Source organism: Marmota marmota, unplaced genomic scaffold, assembly GCF_001458135.2.
Source record: "Marmota marmota marmota unplaced genomic scaffold, marMar, whole genome shotgun sequence".
NCBI classification, from domain to species: domain Eukaryota; kingdom Metazoa; phylum Chordata; class Mammalia; order Rodentia; family Sciuridae; genus Marmota; species Marmota marmota.
The window spans coordinates 15,297,555-15,316,285 of record NW_026000142.1 but is presented as its reverse complement, the minus strand read 5'-3'; the positions used below and the strand labels follow the sequence as shown (position 1 = coordinate 15,316,285).

The window sequence follows — 18,731 nt, the reverse complement described above, 5'->3', positions numbered from 1 at the left end:
CTCTTTTCTTTGTGATATATCACAGGGAGAACTCATGACCTCAGTCTGGGTTCAGGGTGTGTTTTGTGTGTGTGTGTGTGCACATGTGTGTGCATAGTGCTAGGGATTGAACCTTGGTAGAGAACACTGCTCTACCACTCAACTACATTCCAGCCTTCTTATTTTTTATTTTGAGACAGGGTCTTGCTAAATTGCCCATGCTGGCCTCCAACTTGCCATCCTCCTGTGTCAGCCTTGGGATAAGCTGAGATTGCAGGCTTGCACCACACTGCCCCAGCTGTTCTCCACCCACTACCTTCTAGCCCATAGGCAATCAGTAATGGGCATCATTTCACACACCCTGTTTTATCGATGCACAGTGTCAATTTTACTTTTAAAATGTTTAGTAAAGAATTGCCTCCTAAAATGCCTATGCAAGAATTTTACCTCGGAAATAGAAGGGAAACATTTTGGTCTGAATTGCTAGAGAATAACTTCAATTACTGTTTTTCCTTTGTGTGCACAGAAATGGCCTTCTAATGGAATACTTTGCACATACCGAATTTCACTTAACCATCTCTCATCCTAAAATATTAGTAAAACAATTGAAGCAATTCACTGGCTAATAGGAAATAGATTGTTTTAGTTACTCATTTTGTCATCTCTTTGCTGAGAAAAGCATTTTGAAACACATGAAATTTAACATTCTACTGTTTAGAGTCCAGAGAATAATTTGATTAGATAAGGCAAAATTTCATGTTAAATATTACATTTTAGAGAAAAAAAGTACACAAAAGATTCATAATCTGATTTCTTCTTTTACAATGCACATTTCACACACATAATACAAGTTATCCTGCATGAGATTTTAATTTATCTCCTTAGCAATTAGAATTGAAGAAGTCATTCTGTTATTGGTTACCCTATATTTTTATAGGTGGTGTTAAAAGTAATTTTTGGTTTTAAAAATGTAGTCTTCATTGGTAAAGTAATTGAAAAAAGGAAACAAGAGGAAAAAGACAAAGGTAAATGCATTCTACCATTATCATTTAAGTTCATCTAAGTATCATTTGAGCTCCAAAGTATTATGCTTTGAAACTTAATACTAAGTAAGTACTAAGAAAGTACTAATAGGTTATAGACTTGTCCATATCTTTGTTTAAAAATGCAAATATAATTATGTATTTATCCTGGTAAAACACTTAACTGATTTCCATTTATCATGACACAAAAATCAAAATTGCTCACTTGATTCCAAAGACTGACATTATCCAGCCACTGTCTCTGCTTCCTCTTGGGCCATGCTACACTTGCTCCTTTGAGTCACCCTCAAATTCTTTTGCCTCCCCTTAGGCCAAGTTCCTCTTTCTTCATTTCCTTGTTTACCTCCTTCTCATCCTTCTGTTCTCAACTCAAGGTCTTTCCAGAAGCCTTGTCTGAGCCTGTCACCTAGGGGTTCCATCCTCTTTGCCCCACTCCACTGTGGCCCTGTCAGTTCTTCCACTGCTCATGCCCCTTCTCTAGTAACACCCATGGTTAATGTTTTGTCCCATAAATGGAGACTCAACGAGGACAGAGGCCATACTAACTTCATGGTGTGTCTTGGATCAGGCTCACTATTAGGCACATAGCAGACAAATGATACATACTGGTTGCATGGTTATATAGGTAAATAAACTGATGGGAAATATATTGAAAGTGAGAATACGTATAATGTGTAAATGTGTAATGTGAGTAAAGAAGCTGACCTGATTCAATATGATGAAAAATTTCGTTCTGCTCTGTAATCACAAACTGTGATCCACATTGACTAGCTAACTAAGAAATGAACGTCTTTACTATGGAGAAGTCCCACTTATTGCCTGTAAGCGAAGAAATGTAAACTTTTTCCTCAACACCCAGAGGTGTACCAGTGGTTAAATGTGACATTTCTTTTGAATGCAAACTGATCAGTTTTGCTATGTACCTCTATGTATTATATCTGTGAATTACTTGCTTCTATTCTGTTATTCTCTGTTTTTTTTTTTTTTTTGCTATTGATATTCTCTTTACCAGATGTTTGGCACACTTGAAATATCATTTTCCCCTTTTAAATCAAAATTTTAAAAACAGATGAGACAGAATATTTTATTGGACTCTGTATTGGAAGACAGTTTTCTAACTGCATTTAACTGATATCTTAGAACTAGAGTTAAGATACCACTAAGTTAAGACAGAGGTTTCTTAAAATAATTTCCAACTCGAAATGTCATTATGATATTTCAAAGCAGTTTCACATACTACAGGCTTTCTGTTTGTTTGGTTTTTATCATATTTTCCAGTAATGTGGAGTGTGAAATAATACTTGGAAATATTGTGTATGCATAAAGGCAAATGGGACTAGTGTCAGAGTACAGAGGCAGGCCCTTGTGCTGTCTCCTTACCGTGGTTTTCTCCAGGCAGTGAAGCAGGTGGTGGTGCTGGGTTTCAAAGCTGGAGCCGGACTTGCTAATGAAGGCCTGTTCTTCCTCCGAGGACTATCAACACATAAGAAACAGAGGTGCTTCTATTTTATTTGCAAACAGCAAGAATCTAAACCACACAGTTGCACAGAAATCTGGCCTATTTTCTGAGTCTCACCAGCAGCACTTTTTTTTTTTTTAAACTAAAAACAGACAAATGTGCAGTTGCTTTTAAGTTGAATGATCAGCATACAAATTTTCATCAAATTAGAGGTCTGGTCTTTTAGACTATGCCTCCCTGAATTGAAAATTTAAATCTCTTTTACTCATTCAAGGACCAACTTTCTTTGAAAGCCTGAGCCATTTATCTTTAGATAATAAAATTTAACCTCGTACTTAGATAATCCTGAAACCATTTTCGTGCACCTACATGAAAGATATTTTGTAAGAAAAGATGATGGAAATCCTAAATATTAAAGGAAAGTTTTGAAGTAAAAGTCTCTCATTCAGACACTGTGACATTCCCAACACCGAATCAATGGTGTTCTCTCTTTATTAAGAAGTAAAACAAGAAGGGGCATCACCTCTGCTTCCCCATTACCTGAACTTTAAGAACATGAGCAATTTTTAAATAAAAAAAGAATTAGGCATTTGAATTATTGAGCATCTTCTGCCTCTCTGATGTTAATTAGAGATAGTGTAGAAAAGCTGTCTGATTGCGAGTTTAGGAATCATAACCCACTGGCAATACTCCATAGCACAGCTTCTAACCAGCTACAGACAACTGGAGTGTACAGGAGGAGCTTATAAAAAAAATAACACTTTTGCTGTTTTGCTAGCCATTTTCATAATTATTCCCAATAAAATTATATGGTTAAGTAGAGCTAAATTAATATTACCCCAATAAACTGATCACTAAAAAATGCAAAGAACTTGACTTTACCTGCAGCTGGTTGCTGAGTAAACCATTCCGTTTGCTCTGCATGTAGGCGCTGGCGCTTCCGCTTTTGGCTGCCCGGATCCTGGCCAGTCTAGCTTTCTACAGGACAAAAAAAAAAAAAAAAAAAAAAAGAACATCCCATCAATACTTATGTGTGGTATTCTTCAAACAGTGAAGTCAGTCTTGCTTTATCCTACTGTCAGCATACATATTTTAAAAAGCAAGCCAACTTTTCACATGTAACTACTGACAAATATGCTCCTGTCCTCTTTTGAATGTTTTGTTTTAGTTAACATTTATTAGTAAGGCCAATTAACTACTTTAGAGCTGGGTTATGCATGCAGGAATTGAAATTAAGTCTTTACAGTAAGATGAAGTTATTTTATTACTGTTTCTCTCAATTGTGTCAAGAGAAAAATAGCAATATTACTTTACTTATATTTTCATTTATCCAAATCTGAGTAGCTTAATGAAATGAAGACCAGTAGCCCAGAAAATCAGCTGCCATCTCCTTTTCATTTAAACTAATGTCCTTTATAAAATTAGTAACTAAGTTCTAAGAACCAATTCCTTTTTTTCTATCCTTCGTTCTTTCCCTCCTTCCTTCTTTCCATTCTTAGAACCACTATTCAGCTGTATCTGTGTTCTCCAACTTTAAAACTTTAATCTTTGTAATTATTCAGTTAAAGGAGGAAAAATAGAGTCCTTGCTGAATAAAATGGACTCCCTAAAAAAAAAAAAAATCTCTGAATTTATCTACTTTGTTGGCAAGGTTCACCCAACTGTATTCTCATCTGTTTTGTATTTCACTCTAGAATTTGTGGAAATGATGAACAGAGCAAGCCCATCCAAAGATGTCTATAAGATCATTTAAAAAATTTTTTAACATTTTTTTTTCATATAGAGAATGTTCTTCAATTAAGAGAATTTTTTTCTGGTGGTCACTTCAGTTGTTCACTGTTAGAGTGACATCACCAGAGAGGTATTACCAAACAAACTGGGTGGTCAGCTTGATTTCCTTTTTGGCATTCTACTTTATGAGTCTGGGGATACAACCCTGTTTAGACTGTGAGAGAAGATGCCTGCTTTGCACCCACTGGGCAGCACTCCTTTGGTGTCCATTCTATTCTTGTGATGAATCTCTCAGCAAGAGTATGTAACATAGCAACTGGGGTGACTTGAAAAAGAAGTTTCTTATAAACTGACCCTAAGAAGACTCCTCTTCCCTTTCTAACCACCCCACACAGATGCTATCTTTAGTCTCAAGCCCTAGAATGCTCTTTTTAGTAAGAATTTCAAAGTTACTTAGATTTTTAAAGCAGAAAACAGATGCATATATATCATAAAACTTTTAATCCTATAAAACGATATACAAGCAATTGAGTCTCTCTGATCCTGGAGCCATCTTCTTCCTATGCTTTGGAGTAAACAACGGGTAATCTTCTTAGGAAATCCTATCCAAAACTTTCTAAGCACATCAAAGCAAGCACATGTATACATATAGAAAGGCTTATATATCTTTACTCAGTTGGAAGAACACTCCTCACACTGTTACACTTAGTTGTGTTTTTTTACCATATCTTGGAAACTCTTACTTTTTATGGATGTGCCCTATGTGCCCTATCTGTATGAGTGAAGCATATTTATTTGGCCTGCCAACTACCAACTAAGTTTTTAAAGCATCTTTTTCTACTGCAAGTAATACTTCCTGCTTTTAACATTATTACCATGAGCTTTTCTGCAAGACAAACTTCTGAAAGCAATTATTCCTGCATCAAAGGATGTGTGTGTACATGTGATATTAACAGGTTTTACCAAATTTTCCTTCAATTAATAGGTTTTACCAAATTTCCCTTCAAAGTCGTTGTAACCAGATGCTCTTGCATCCACATCATTTGAGAGTCGCACTGAGATGTTTGAAGCTCTCAAAGTAGCTTTAAGATAACTGTTGTGGCTTTAACTCCACATTCACCTCTAAATATAGTCTTCCCAGGCTCTGATTCCAGATTAAAATAGGTTGCAAGGAGTTCATATTTATAAGCTTTGAGAAACAATGACAAATTTCCTCTCTTCATTGTCAATGTAATGCTTAAGTCACTCAAAGATTGGGGCAATGCTGGAGAATGAAGTTGGAAAGTAGAGAAACTTGCATCTCAAATGCTGGGCTGCAGGGCCAGAATTTCAGGCCTGACTCAACAAACAATGGAAAATGATATAGGCACTTTTGGAAAAGACTTGGAACTGACATAATAATACAGAAACAAGCAGTTTATGTATTGGTTTCCAGAAAGGGCTTATTGTTGAAATTTTAGTTAGGTATCTTTGATCTCCTGAAACATTTATTGTTTTTTTGGTTTCCTTCTCTCTTCTACCCGCTCTTTCCTTTCTCTTTCCTCTCCTTGGTTTCTTTGACTGCCAGCCTGCCTGCCTACCTCTCCATCTTCCTTCCTTCCTTTCTTCCTTCCTTCATTCCTTCCCTTTCTTTATTTCACAACTACTATATATAATACAACTTATATCATAGTCACCTATGTCATTCTTTCATTAATGAGACACGTACATTAACCAAAAATGTTACCCAGCAAAAGAAGATGTCATATATTTCTCTTCATATAGTGGCAAATCTACATACAGTAGCCATCACTACTATAGAAGTGGTTCTAACCTTAGAGAAAAATATGTTGTTTTTAGAGACAGCATGGTCATTTTTGCTAGATTCATACAGTGCATTAGCAAAAGAATCTCTCATCTTTGTTCAGCCTCTTTTGTCTTACTTTGACACAATATTGTTTGATTGGTGGTACATGCCAAATATCTGTTGAATGTTTTCAAGACCCCTTTGAGGTCTTTAATTACTTTGGTTCCAGCAGGTAATTGAGGGAAATTATTTTATAAAAGTACTTTAGAAAATGATTTTACTTATGACCTCTTCAGTACGACAATCTTGGCAAGTCCAGTTTGTATAATTGAGAGGTTAAAAAAAAAAATCCTTCCAATCCTCTACCCTACCCTGGAAGGAAATGAGAACTTCTTGTCATGGCAAATTGCCAGCAACAAAAATGGAAATCAGGGTGAAGTTTCAGTAAATAATTAACTGTGGTCAATTGGAAAGTAGAAGGTTTCCAAAGTGTTAATTAAAAATGGAGTTTGTATTGTCAGTTTTAGAATAAAAGCTTGGTAGTTATTTTTGAACTATTTATCTGCTTTAAGAAATACTGGTGGTGTTTGGGAAAAACTGTTCATCTCCTAAGCACATTTCTCCCATTCATCCAATTTCTCAGAAATTCAGTTTTGCCTAATCCTCTAATCTCAGCAGGATTTCTCAGTCAGTTGCAAGGAATGATAAGTGAGATGCATAAAATCCAAATGAACCAGATAAAGCAAATAACTGGTTCTGTGGCCAAGACAAGATTGGGGAATGTTGAGATGTTAGGCAGGTTTTCCCTGCAGCTGGGTTCTTCACGACATATGTGAGGGTAAAAGGAGGACACAGTGTACAATTTTTCTTAAATTAATTTGACATGGAACAGACTTCCATGTAGACAAAGCATTCAGAAACTAGTATGCAGGGTAACACAATGGATTTTTAGCAAGTAGATGATTCTTATTTATGACAAATAATACTATTTAAATTTATAATGTATTTTCTGGAATAGAGGCTGAGCACCAATCAGAGAAAGATCCCTAACAAAATACCTTTGAGTTAGCAATTCGCTTAAATGAACAGCTACCTTCTAAATAAGATGTGCTGCAGATTGAGGGATGTTTCTGGACCATCTTGTCATCAAATCACAAACTAGTCTCAATACTTTTGAAGAATTAAGGTATCCCAGGCAGCTTAAGGGAGAAAAACAGAAAATCTCTTTCCTTGGTAATCTCAGCCAATTACTTATTCCTCAGATATCAGCCCACATACTTCCCGTACCATGTGTTCTGGAAATTTCATGTTTGGTTGTTTCTTTCATTTATGGTTTAGTAAAAAAGCTTCATGTGGCTTTAACATATTAAGCTTTCTCAGCTTTTAAAAATTTAAAGAGTTTATTGGAATCTTTCCATTTGCTAAGGAAAGTAGCTGCCCTAAAAATGAGACAAATTTTTAGTACCAAACAATAATAAAAAAGTGAGAGTAGAAGGAAGTCAGTGGAAGGCAGTAGAATATTCCCTGCCTGGTTAATCCTGGGATGGCAGTGCTGGGTGTAAACAGGGAATTGGGTCAGCTGAAGAAATGACAGGATGGTAAGAGGACTCTGGGTAGGGAAAGGTAAGAACTGAAAGAAGATGTAGAAGGGCATCAGAAGCAAAATAATGCTTTCTATTTATTTACTTTTTGTGCTAAGTATGGAACCCAGGACCTCTCATAGATACCAGTGCTATTTTGTGCCACGCATTTACTGCACTATACTCTTTATGGTGGAGGAGAGGGACAATACAGTTTAATACATGATAATAGATTATACACACTATTGTGGGAGAAAAAAGGGAGGAACTAAGGTTGCCTACAATACCCAGAAGAATTTTGATGGAAGCAGTGATATGTGACCTAAGTGTTGTACCCTGAATGGGAATTTGCCAGGTGGTTACATTAGGTAGTGTGGAAAGGAGTGGAGAGCTAAGAGCAGAGGTGATTCAACAAGGCTAAACCTAGAGTAGGTAGGGAAAAGTATGTAATCCACAAATTCCTATATGAGTGTATAACAGGTGATCATTAAAATATAGACAAATTAAAAAAAAACTAGATTATCCACAGAAACTTGGGTAGGAATTGAATAATTTTGTTTTTAGTAGTGGATAATCTAAACCAGATCATTCTCAGGCTCCAGCAAGGATTTATTTCTTGTCTATGCATTATTCTAGAATTATGTTTAAAAAATCTTCTGATTTGGACCTTGCTGAGTGTACTTGGCAATGGTTCTTAGAGTGTGATAGCAGTAGCAGTATCACCGGGAACTTGTTGGAAATGCAAATTTTTTAGGCTGCAACTCAAAACTACAGAATCAGAAGCTTTGGGAACAGGGTTCAATTTGTGTTTTAACAACAGGATCCAATTTGTGTTTTAACATGCTCTCCATATGATTCCAATTAATCTAAAGTCTGAGAAGTACCATGGCAGGATGTGATAAATGACAGAGTATCAGTAACATCTATCTGTATGAATGTAAAAAATCTTCTCCATGCGAGAATAAGATATTCATATATATTGCACACTAGCTCATTGATTCTAAATTTCTCACTGTATTCTGAGTTCCTTACAGGGAAATCCCTTAGGTAACAGAGAATTCACAGTATGAACAATGTAGACTTTTCTGGTCTTGGACTTTAATCAACAAATGTTTGCTTGTGTGCAAGTTACCTGTAAAATGGAAATAATAATATCACCCTCTTTGTAAGTTGATTGTGAATATTATAAAGCACCTGGGACATACTAGACAGTCTAAAAGAGTTTGTTGTTGTTACTAGTATTTGTAAATTACAGTTATAACCACCATTGCTTCTATTACATGATGAACAAAGGTTACCCTGTGAATCTACAAATTATGTATGATCTTATTCATATTTCAAAGCAAGGTGTACCACTTGCTTTAAAATATCAACCCTACCACCTGTTGGAAGGTATTCAATAAACACCTTTTGAATAGCTGAGTGGAAAAATAGATCTATTAAAGTACATTGCACACAGTGGGGGCAGGGGAAAGGTCTCAGTAAAAACCTATATTTATGCACATGTCCATGTACAGTTCAGATTGTGAAGGATTGATAAAAATGGGGGTAAACAATACATTCCCTTTAAAAAGCAGCAGTGTGTAGTGAAATCAGAGAAAATGTATATGCTGGGGGAAGAGCCTAGAAAGAAAGTATCCCTGACAGTGATGGCAGAATTTTCTCAAAGGCTTGATATTAGGCACATTCAAGATTTTTCTAGAGTTTGGAGCTGGCAATTGGACTAAACACCAAAAAATTTGATCTAAGAAACCATTTTACAATATTATGTTAATTGGTCAGCTTGAATAATGTTTTTATTGAGCAGACTGCTTGCTTGACTGAATCAGCTGGTTATTTTTGCATAACCTTAATATCTGTCAAGTCACCCCAGCCCAGATAAATGCAAACTTTCTTAGCCTAATGGAGGCTTTTCTGCTTTTTTTTTTTTTTAATCTTCTGGGAAGGAAAATAGGAAACGTCCCTTGTTAAGTTATTTTGTTGAATACCTAAGTTCTTAGAGGATTATGCTTGGCTTATTGGCCATAGACTATTAACTGAATATATTATATTAGGTTATTATATTTGGCTTATTAGGCCAATTTTTCTAGTGCTCATATGTAAAATTCATTGTATTGTGGCAGAAATTTAGAATACAGATGATATTTTTAAAATGCCAAAGTCATTCTTAAAACACGCTTTTTAATTTGTATACTTTTATAACATTACTTTTACTTTGGCTCTTAAAATTTAGTTAGCCAAAAGGCTTCTAAAATATTCTAAGACTTTCTTTATTGTTATACATGACAAATTCCAAAAAACACAGATATTTTGGGAATTGGATATTTGATAATCACATTTGTGCTTCCTATAGTTTTCATACAGTGGTTCTTATGTTAAAAGAAAGCATTCCTAGAATGGAGATAGGTGGGTGGTGCAGGGTAAGCTTTCATGGGGGATGTGTGATATTTCAGAGGATGTATGCCCAGTAGGGGATCGAAGTAGGGCAGGACCAAGAGTCCTACACACAAAGTGCCCTGGAAGAGGGGCCTGAAGTCCTCCTAGTGCTGCTCTGAAGGTCTGTCCTGAATCCTGCATGAGGTCACCATTGCCCAGAGGTCGCCTTTTTAAATTCTCCCTGTTTATTGGATGATCAGTTCTCTGCATTCATGTTATCTGGGATATTTATTATTCTTATCAGTAGGAGTTAAAAACTAGTTATTAGTCCAAAAATGGGGTAGAGTGGGAGATGTGTCTATTAAATAATCAACTCCAAAGTTGAAACAGTGATCTTTGCTGAATGAAGAGGACCACTGACAATAGATATAAAACGAATTCTCTGGACAACACACTGTATGACCATACTGATTAACCTGAACTTTCCAAAGAGTTCACACTATATGAGATTTTATACTTTACTAAAGAGACAAAAAATTGCTCAAAAGCATATTTAAAATTCATTCTGTAATTACCTATAAAGTCAGTTATGAACTGCACCAAATCGCTCAAGATATCTTATAGTTATACCACATTATCCAGATTGTGCATCTGCTTTAGTCATGGTTATAAATGGTTTCTAGATATTTAATAAAAGATATTTTTGAAGGACAAAGATACAGTGACCATGAAGGATACTGGAAATACAGCAGTGTTAGTATTGAGGAAACTACAGAAGAGACTTCTATCATTATTTTCATTTTTGGTCCTGGGGATTGAACCCAATCTTATCTGCTGAGTCACATCCCTAGCTCTTTTTATTTTTTTTTATTTTGAGATAGGGTATTGCTAAGTTATCTAGGGCCTTGCTAAATTGGTGAGGCTGGCTTTGAACTTGTGATCCTCCTCCCTCAGCCTCCTGAGTCACTGGGATTATAGTGTGTGCCACTGTGCCCAACCCTAAAGTTATTTTTAAGCAAAAAGGGCCCTGCCTTTCCAGGTGACTATTTTGACACAGAATGGGGAAGAGGAGTATGCCAACAATCAATCAGTGTTTCTGAGACACAACTGACGGTAATGTTTAAGTTGTGTGAAACTGAGAGCCATCCTGGCTTGGGTTGAATTGTGGCTCTCCAACCCATCAGGTATGTGACCTTAGAATTGCTTAATTCCTGAATTCCTTAGGATTCCCATCCATAAAGTTGGAAGAATAAAGTAACCAACTTCTAGAGATGCTGTGAAGATTCTATTAGCTAGATTTCTAAAAACGTTAGCCCAATGCCTGGAATATGATCAGTCACCCATGACATTAAATATTGTTAATATTATTAAGTGTGTATGTAGATGTATATGTACTTGATATAATCTTAATATTATTGTTTTCCCATTTTACAAATAGGTATGCGGTGTGTACTTAGGAGAATTAAGTAACTGGCGAGAAGATCAGAGAAAAAACAGGAAGCTGCTGGGTCAGAAGTAAAAATCAGTTACAAATCATAATATGTATCCTACTTCCTGTGTCAAATAAACAAAATATCTGTGACACACTTTAGTCAAGCTAGCGGAATCAGCTTGATCCCTCGTAGAGATTAAATAAATCAGATCTAAAAACCTGATTTTAATAAAATTTGCCAAGAATCTTTCTTTGAATTTACTGCTGTAATTAGTGCTCTCCATCAATTATTACTTACTTCCTGCATCCAGCCCCATAGTAGGTTTGTTTCCTGCTGATTTTGAAATTAGGCATGGCTGTGTGACTTGCTTTGGCTAATTCAATAGTCATGGGCCACTTCCAGGAAAGGCTTGGGGAGGCAGTGGGTGATCATGATAGCCCTTACCAGGCTTGAATGACTGGAAGTACATTGTCAAGATGAAGTTTCATCTCTAGACCAGTAACGGACCTGGAGCATATTTCACAAATATTCCTTGCTTTGAGCCACTGATGTTCAATTTCTGTTTAGCATAGAACAACCTGGCACTGAATAGCCAATAGGAAATTCTGAAGCTCATTATAAATAGCAAGAGATGCCAAATCATGGTTTCTCAGAGCTGAGTACACACCTTTTGTGCCCTTCGTTTGTCTGCTCGTTGATTCTGGTGGTAGATCCGACTGAAGTTGGAAACAATCACCGGAACTGGTAGAGCAATGACCAAGACGCCGCTCAGTGAACAGATGGAACCAAAAATCTTCCCCGCTATGGTTTTTGGCACCATGTCACCATACCTGAAGTAGAGAAAAAAAAAATGTCTATCATTTCAAGTCATGGAAAAGACACTTACACCTGTTACAAATAGATTTTTGTTTTATGTTAAATGATTTCTTGGGATACTTCTCTATTTCTACTTCATAACTATAATGCACATGGCTTCAGATTTTAATAAAGCCAGAAATTATGAATATCTGGATAGAAAAAGTTACCTTTCCACTTTGTAGAAAATGCTTCTAACATTTAGAAATCTCTTTGATTGGAAAATATTTTAAGCCAGATGAGGTAATGATAGCTCTTCAATTTGTCCTTTACATAATGTAGCACAGTTCTTTATATTTATTAATAGTCAATATTTCTGTGCTGAAATTATAGTCTAGATAACACACTTTTCCACTTAATTTTTTTTCAACATTGGATTGGTTATGAAATTGATGTAGAAAAAGTAGGACATCACATTCTTTTCATCAGATATAATCACTTAAAAAATAAACTTTGCAAGGTCCCCATTAACCTTCACTTGTGAAACCCAATGGCGATTTCTCCATGATAATTTTAGTCTATCATTTGTATTTGATTAGTTGACTATTCTCTCCTCAAATCACTTTTTGTTCTTGGCTTTAGTATTAGAAATGCTTTCAGTCATTCTCTTACCTCATTGGCTACCAGTTCTCCTTCTTGTACTCTGGTTCCTGCCCCTTTATCTACCGTCTCAATTTTGGAGTACATTTAGGTCCCAGTCTCGAGTCCTCATGGTCTTCATATAAACTTTCTTCCTATCTGATATTATCCAATCCCGTATCTTAAAACTATACCCTAATTTACATCCACAGCCCTGATATTTCTCCTGAAAATTGGACCCCTATTTTCAATAGTCTGATCTGATTCTTTCTATCCCTGGAAGCCTAAGAGCCAATTAAATCTTTTTTTTTTTTTTTTTAGGAGAAAAGCTTTTAATGAAGTTATCAGCTAATATATTACATACAGTCTGTCTGCTCCAATTAAATAAGCCAAAATGAAAATCTTATTTCCCTAGCTTCCTCTGTCCCCACTCAAATCTGTTCCTCCAAGTTTTCCACCTATGATTAAATGGAGCCACAAATTCCTGGTTGCTCAGACCAAGATTGAAAGGGCCACATCCCAATTCCCAGTATCTATATCTTCTCTCTTAGTTAATAGTGTTGTCTCTGACCAACCCTAGCTCTCCCCACAACTGGAAATTGAATGCAGGGATGCTTTCACTGCTGAGTTATATCCCCAGACCTTTTTATTATTTATTTTGAGAAGGGGTCTTGCTAAGTTCTTAGGACCTCACTAAGTTGATAAGGCTGGCCTCAAACTTCTTGAACTTGTGGTCCTCTGGCCTCAGCCTCCTGAATCACTAAGATTACAGGCATGAGCCACTATTCCTGACCCAAATTAGCTCTTTAATAAAAGATAAACCTAGCTCTGACTTTGATAAAATTATCAAATCTCATTTGGGTCTCTTACCAGTCTCCACTTTGTCAGAATAAATCAAGCCATTGTCTTGTCCTGCCAGAGCCATCTTACCAGAACTTTCCACATTTACCACTATACAATTCATGCCAACATGGCAGCCAGAGTTGCAGGCACAGAAATGAAGATTAGGCAGTTTCAATTAACTCTCTTCAAACTCTCTGGTGGACTTGAAAATAAAATAAATCCAAACTTCTTACTTTTGCCTTCAAGGGACTACATCATTTAATTCTTGCCTATACTTCACACCACACTCCACCAAGATCCCTGTCTTCCGGCCACCCTGGCCATTGGGTCTTTTGAGTGTGTATACTCTCAATCTTCATCATTAAGTATCTCCAACCGAGAAGTTATTTTCCAGCTTCTTCATAGTAATCTTACTATTTACTAGTAATTTACTATTTACTACTATTTCCATAGTAATCTTACTAATTACTTCTTCATAGTAATCTTATTATTGCCTCTAATCATTCTCTATAACAATTTCCCAGTTAGTTACCTTCACCGTTATTATCCACAGATGTTATTTTCTTATTTATTAATTTACTTTTTTTTTTTGCTCCTCATAGACCCACCTGAAAATAAAATTGTCAAAGCAAGAACCATTCTACTTTGTGTCTCACTAGCATAAAGCAGGCTTTTACCACGTATTACTCGAATGAAAACATTTTCTGAATGTGGTCTATAGACAGAGTGAAATATTACTCAGCCATAAAGAAGGATGAAATTATGGCATTTACCAGTAAATGGATGGGACTGGAGACTATTATGCTAAATGAAATAAGTCAATCTGCAAAAACCACAGTCTAAGTGTTCTCTCTGATAGGAGGATGTTACCACAAAATAAGGGAGGGGAGAGGAAGGAATAGAAGTTCAATGGATTAGACAAAGGGGAATGAAGGGAAGGGTGGGTGGGAATAGAAAAGACAGTGGAATGAATCAGATGTAAGTTTCCTATGTTCATGTATGAATACACAACCAATGAAACTCCACATCATGGACAGTCACAGGAATGGGATCTTAATTAGAATAAAAAGTTATACTCCATGTATGTATAATATGTCAAAATACACTCTACTGTCCTGTATGTCTAAAAATTACAAATAAAGAAAATATTTTCTGTTCTTTACTGAATTTCTATAAGAGTTCATTCCTGGGGAAGGCAGGAGGGAGGAGGTGTACATTACAGCTTGAGGGAACCTCAGAAATGACCAATATTACTAACATTATTCTTGTGAGAAAACATTGGTGTGTTAACATGAAGATTTGGAAAACATTGGTGTGTTAACATGAAGATGGAAGTTGCTAAGGAATTGTCCCAGGACAGGCTTGTGAGAGTAACAGAAAGCAAATCTGACTGGCACTGCATTAGATGACCCCACAGGGATCTGATCCTCTGCTTTGAAGAAGCAGTTACTTATTTTTGTTGGTGTTAGTGGGGGATCAGCAGTTAAGCAATACACTGTAACTGTAATTCCCACAAGATTCTGGTCAGAGAATGATGGTACTGCTTTAATTTATAGTACAACAATAATAATAACTTAAGAACCAGAATATGGGGTCCATATTAAACAAGTTTTTTTTTTCTGTATTCTAACTGGGAAGTTATATCATAATCTAAAGATTATGTTAATGAGGAAGCAGTCAGAGCTTAAAAACAAACAAAAAAAGAGACCTAGAAAGTGAGTTAAAAGGACTTGAGGACATTCTTACAATGGAGATATGTCTGTGGGCTTTAGAAGGTCAGCTCCTTCTTGTACAATACTGTGTGCCCATGAGCCAATTTCTACAGTTCACCTTGAGTGCCTGGCTATGTTTTATAAGCATCTACTTTCTCTTTTCACTGACTGTGTAGTAGGCCCTAGAGAAGATGTGCCCCGCCCCACCCCCACCTTTAAGAGAAGGGATTTGATTTGAATGCCTACCAATTAAATTTTAGGAAGTTTTTATCCAAAGAACAGTAAATAAAACCCATTTATTTGTCATAGGCAGAGAAGACAAGCATTAGAGTCCATGTGATCCAAGTAAACCTTTAAAAAGATAAATATATACAACAAAGAGATAAAATGAATAGTAATGAATCCATCCCATAGTTTCTCCTGCCCATCTCTACAAGATTATTTTAAATTAGTTTTTTACTAACTTGTTTTGCAATCTATGTGCATTATGTCATAGAGTAGGCAAACCCAGAAAACTTGTTCACTATTACGGCAAATTTTACAACGTAAAAAGAAGTCATGGTTTAGTTGTGAGGTGTCTCCCAAGAGCTCATATGTGAGACAATGCAAGAAAGTTTAGAGGCGAAATGATTGGGTTATGAGAACCTCAATTTAATCAGTGCATTAATCCACTAACAGAGGTTAATTGGGCAGTAAGTAGGCAGGTAGGGTGTGACAATAGAAGGCAGATCACTGGGTGCATAACTTTTGGGGTTTATATTTTGTTCTTATGAGTGGAACTCTCTGCTTCCTGACTATTGTGTCCTATGATGCTTTCATCTTTGATTCCCTTCCACCATGATGTTCTGCCTCACCTTGGGCCCAGAGCAATGGAGTTGGCCATCTATGGACTTTGACCTCTGAAACCCTGAGCTCCAAATCAACTTTTCCTCTGCGATAATTGTTCTTCTCTGGTCTTTTGGTCACAGTGGAAATGAAGCTGACTAAAACAGGAAATGATGCAGTTTGTTAAAAGGCTGCAAATTTATGGGCCAGAATAATCCATAAAGGAAAAACAGATGATGAATACACAGGGGTGGTTTAAGGTAATAAAGCTATGCTAATCTGAAACAAATAAAATGATATTTCTTATATACCTTTACCACATCTGTTTTGCAATCCAAATTCCTTTGACATCCAGAAAGTGTTGATAAGCATTTGAGATGACTGGGTGGGAAATGAGAAATGGTGGGAAGAGGAGGGAACACATGGATCGTTGGTGGGTAAATCTCTCATCGTTTGACTCCAGTAGAGAGACAGAACTTTCCCACATGGTAGCCAACTAGGATGATCCCCAAGGCTCTGCTGTTGTGCGACAGGGCAGTGGGAGATGGTGCAAGAGCACAGGAAGTAGAACAGGCAGGGTGCAAGATTGTCCAGGTTGTCCTGTGATTACTGACGTGAGGACAGCCTGAGCTGGTGGCCTCTCCCAAGATGTGTCAGCTGCCTCCTTCGGCACCCCCTCCATACTGCACAGATGGCCCACAGGCTCTTCTCGCTGCTCCCTTTGCTTTCTAGATTCAGGAGTGCTGTTGATATTTGTAACATGTTAAGTATGTTTTGCTCATTTGAATATGTTGGAGGATAAATGAAAAATATATAGTGTGATTTTTATGTTTTTACATTATCTATTTTGTCTCTCTTCTCACTTAAGAATGATCTGGAGAAATGGAAATAGGGAGTTTTCATCTGCAAAAACTTGTCACTGGGCATAGAATCTGCTGGGGATAAGAAATATCTTTCCGACAAAAACAGCTGCTGTCCTTTATTTAGCAAAGGATTTGTTTTTTAAAACCAATATTCAGACTCATAGCAAGAAGCACAATAGCCTTATCCACTTCAGGAATTAGATCCCTCTGAAACCCTGTGGAGGACATGCTTGGAACACAATGTTTTATCATGAGAAGTGACACTTATGTCAAAAGGATCATTTAAAGTTTAAAGGGTTCCTGAAATATCACCATCTTTTAATGATTAATTTCTACCTTATGCAACTTGGTTACCTATTGATATATTATTCTTTATATTCCATAAAGCACACGTCAATTTTTTCCTGACTCGTTCTTCTTAAATTTATGCTAAGCCTGGTAGTATTATACATTTCATTTTTTCCCCTGTTTCTCTTCAGAACTTAATATTATGTCTTCAGCCTTCAAAAATTCATTTCCCCAAAGCATTACACTAAAATATTAGGTGGATGTGTTTATGTTCATATATTTAGCAAAATTAATTATAAGACTACAAACAGTCCCAAAGATCAAAAAAAGATAAATATTGAGTTCTTAAAAAGCACGGAGACGATAGATACTATAATGAGAGAATAACTACCCAGAAGTTTTACATAATAAAGCGACTTGCACTTTGTTATTGAAATAAAGCTTTTCCCATCCCCTTACTTTTCTCTGCTTCTTCTACATTCTTTCTCCTGTAGTCCCAATGTTGCTACAGACACCTAGGTTTCTTTCTGCTCCTTCCCACACTGGACATCTGTCAGCTTATTGCTCTTTTTCTTCCTCATATCAGTAAAAAGGTACGCTATGAAGTCGTGGTTCACAAAACTAAATGTTAATTCTAAATTTGCAAGTTCAAATACACTTGGCTACAATGACAACTTTTGCTCTACGTTAAAAATCGTATTTGTGGAAGACCAATTCCTCAGAAAATAATTTCTGTTTTTTTGAAGACTTCAATTTCAAATATTGTTCAAAAATTCCATGCAAAAATCCTTAAATTCTGGCATGTACTCTACTTACTCAATGCCAAAAAAAGTAGTACAAACTGGTTAACTCAGGCAGACAACTTAAGTGAATTTATCTATCTACCTAATCTATCCATCTGTTCATTCATCCATCCATCCATCTATCCATCTTCCCAATGTATCAAGTAATATTAAAATAGGAAGTATGCCTAGTTTTTAAACATATTCCAAACCAAATTTTATAAATACCTACTCAATTTCCCTATTTAGCAATTCTTCCGAGATCATATGGTTAGAGTGTGGCTGTTTTTAGATCTCAAGCAGAAATATTGCCTTGAATTTTCTTCCATAGTCTATGAACTCAGTACTGTCAGATTCCTGGCTTTTTTTTTTCATACAGATTCATTTTTCTACTATTTTATTTGAAGAATTTGTAGGTTCATCTGATAAAGGAGAAATGTAATATAAAATAAACCTCCCCAGCTAAGGCATGACTTTCCATCTATGAAACTATTTCCCATGGATAGTCAGAGAGGAAAAAAATAATGTATTTTATAAACAATCACAAAGTTGCAAGAAATTCGCATACAGCAGGAGGAAAATGTGATGTTAAAATAA

At 36.2% G+C, this 18,731-nt stretch overlaps 1 protein-coding gene across 3 annotated transcripts in view; it reads right to left on the bottom strand.

Annotated features, from left to right (window-relative positions):
* Kcnd2 (potassium voltage-gated channel subfamily D member 2) overlaps window positions 1-18,731 on the bottom strand; it is a 445,925-nt gene that overhangs the window by 5,052 nt on the left and 422,142 nt on the right. For all 3 annotated transcript variants that reach the window (XM_048786033.1, XM_048786034.1, XM_015488426.2), the window contains 3 exons: window positions 12,055-12,217; window positions 3,364-3,459; window positions 2,403-2,495 (listed from right to left, as the gene is read on the bottom strand). In XM_048786033.1, coding sequence (XP_048641990.1) covers window positions 2,403-2,495; window positions 3,364-3,459; window positions 12,055-12,217 — 352 coding nt within the window. The remainder of the gene's footprint in view (window positions 1-2,402; window positions 2,496-3,363; window positions 3,460-12,054; window positions 12,218-18,731) is intronic.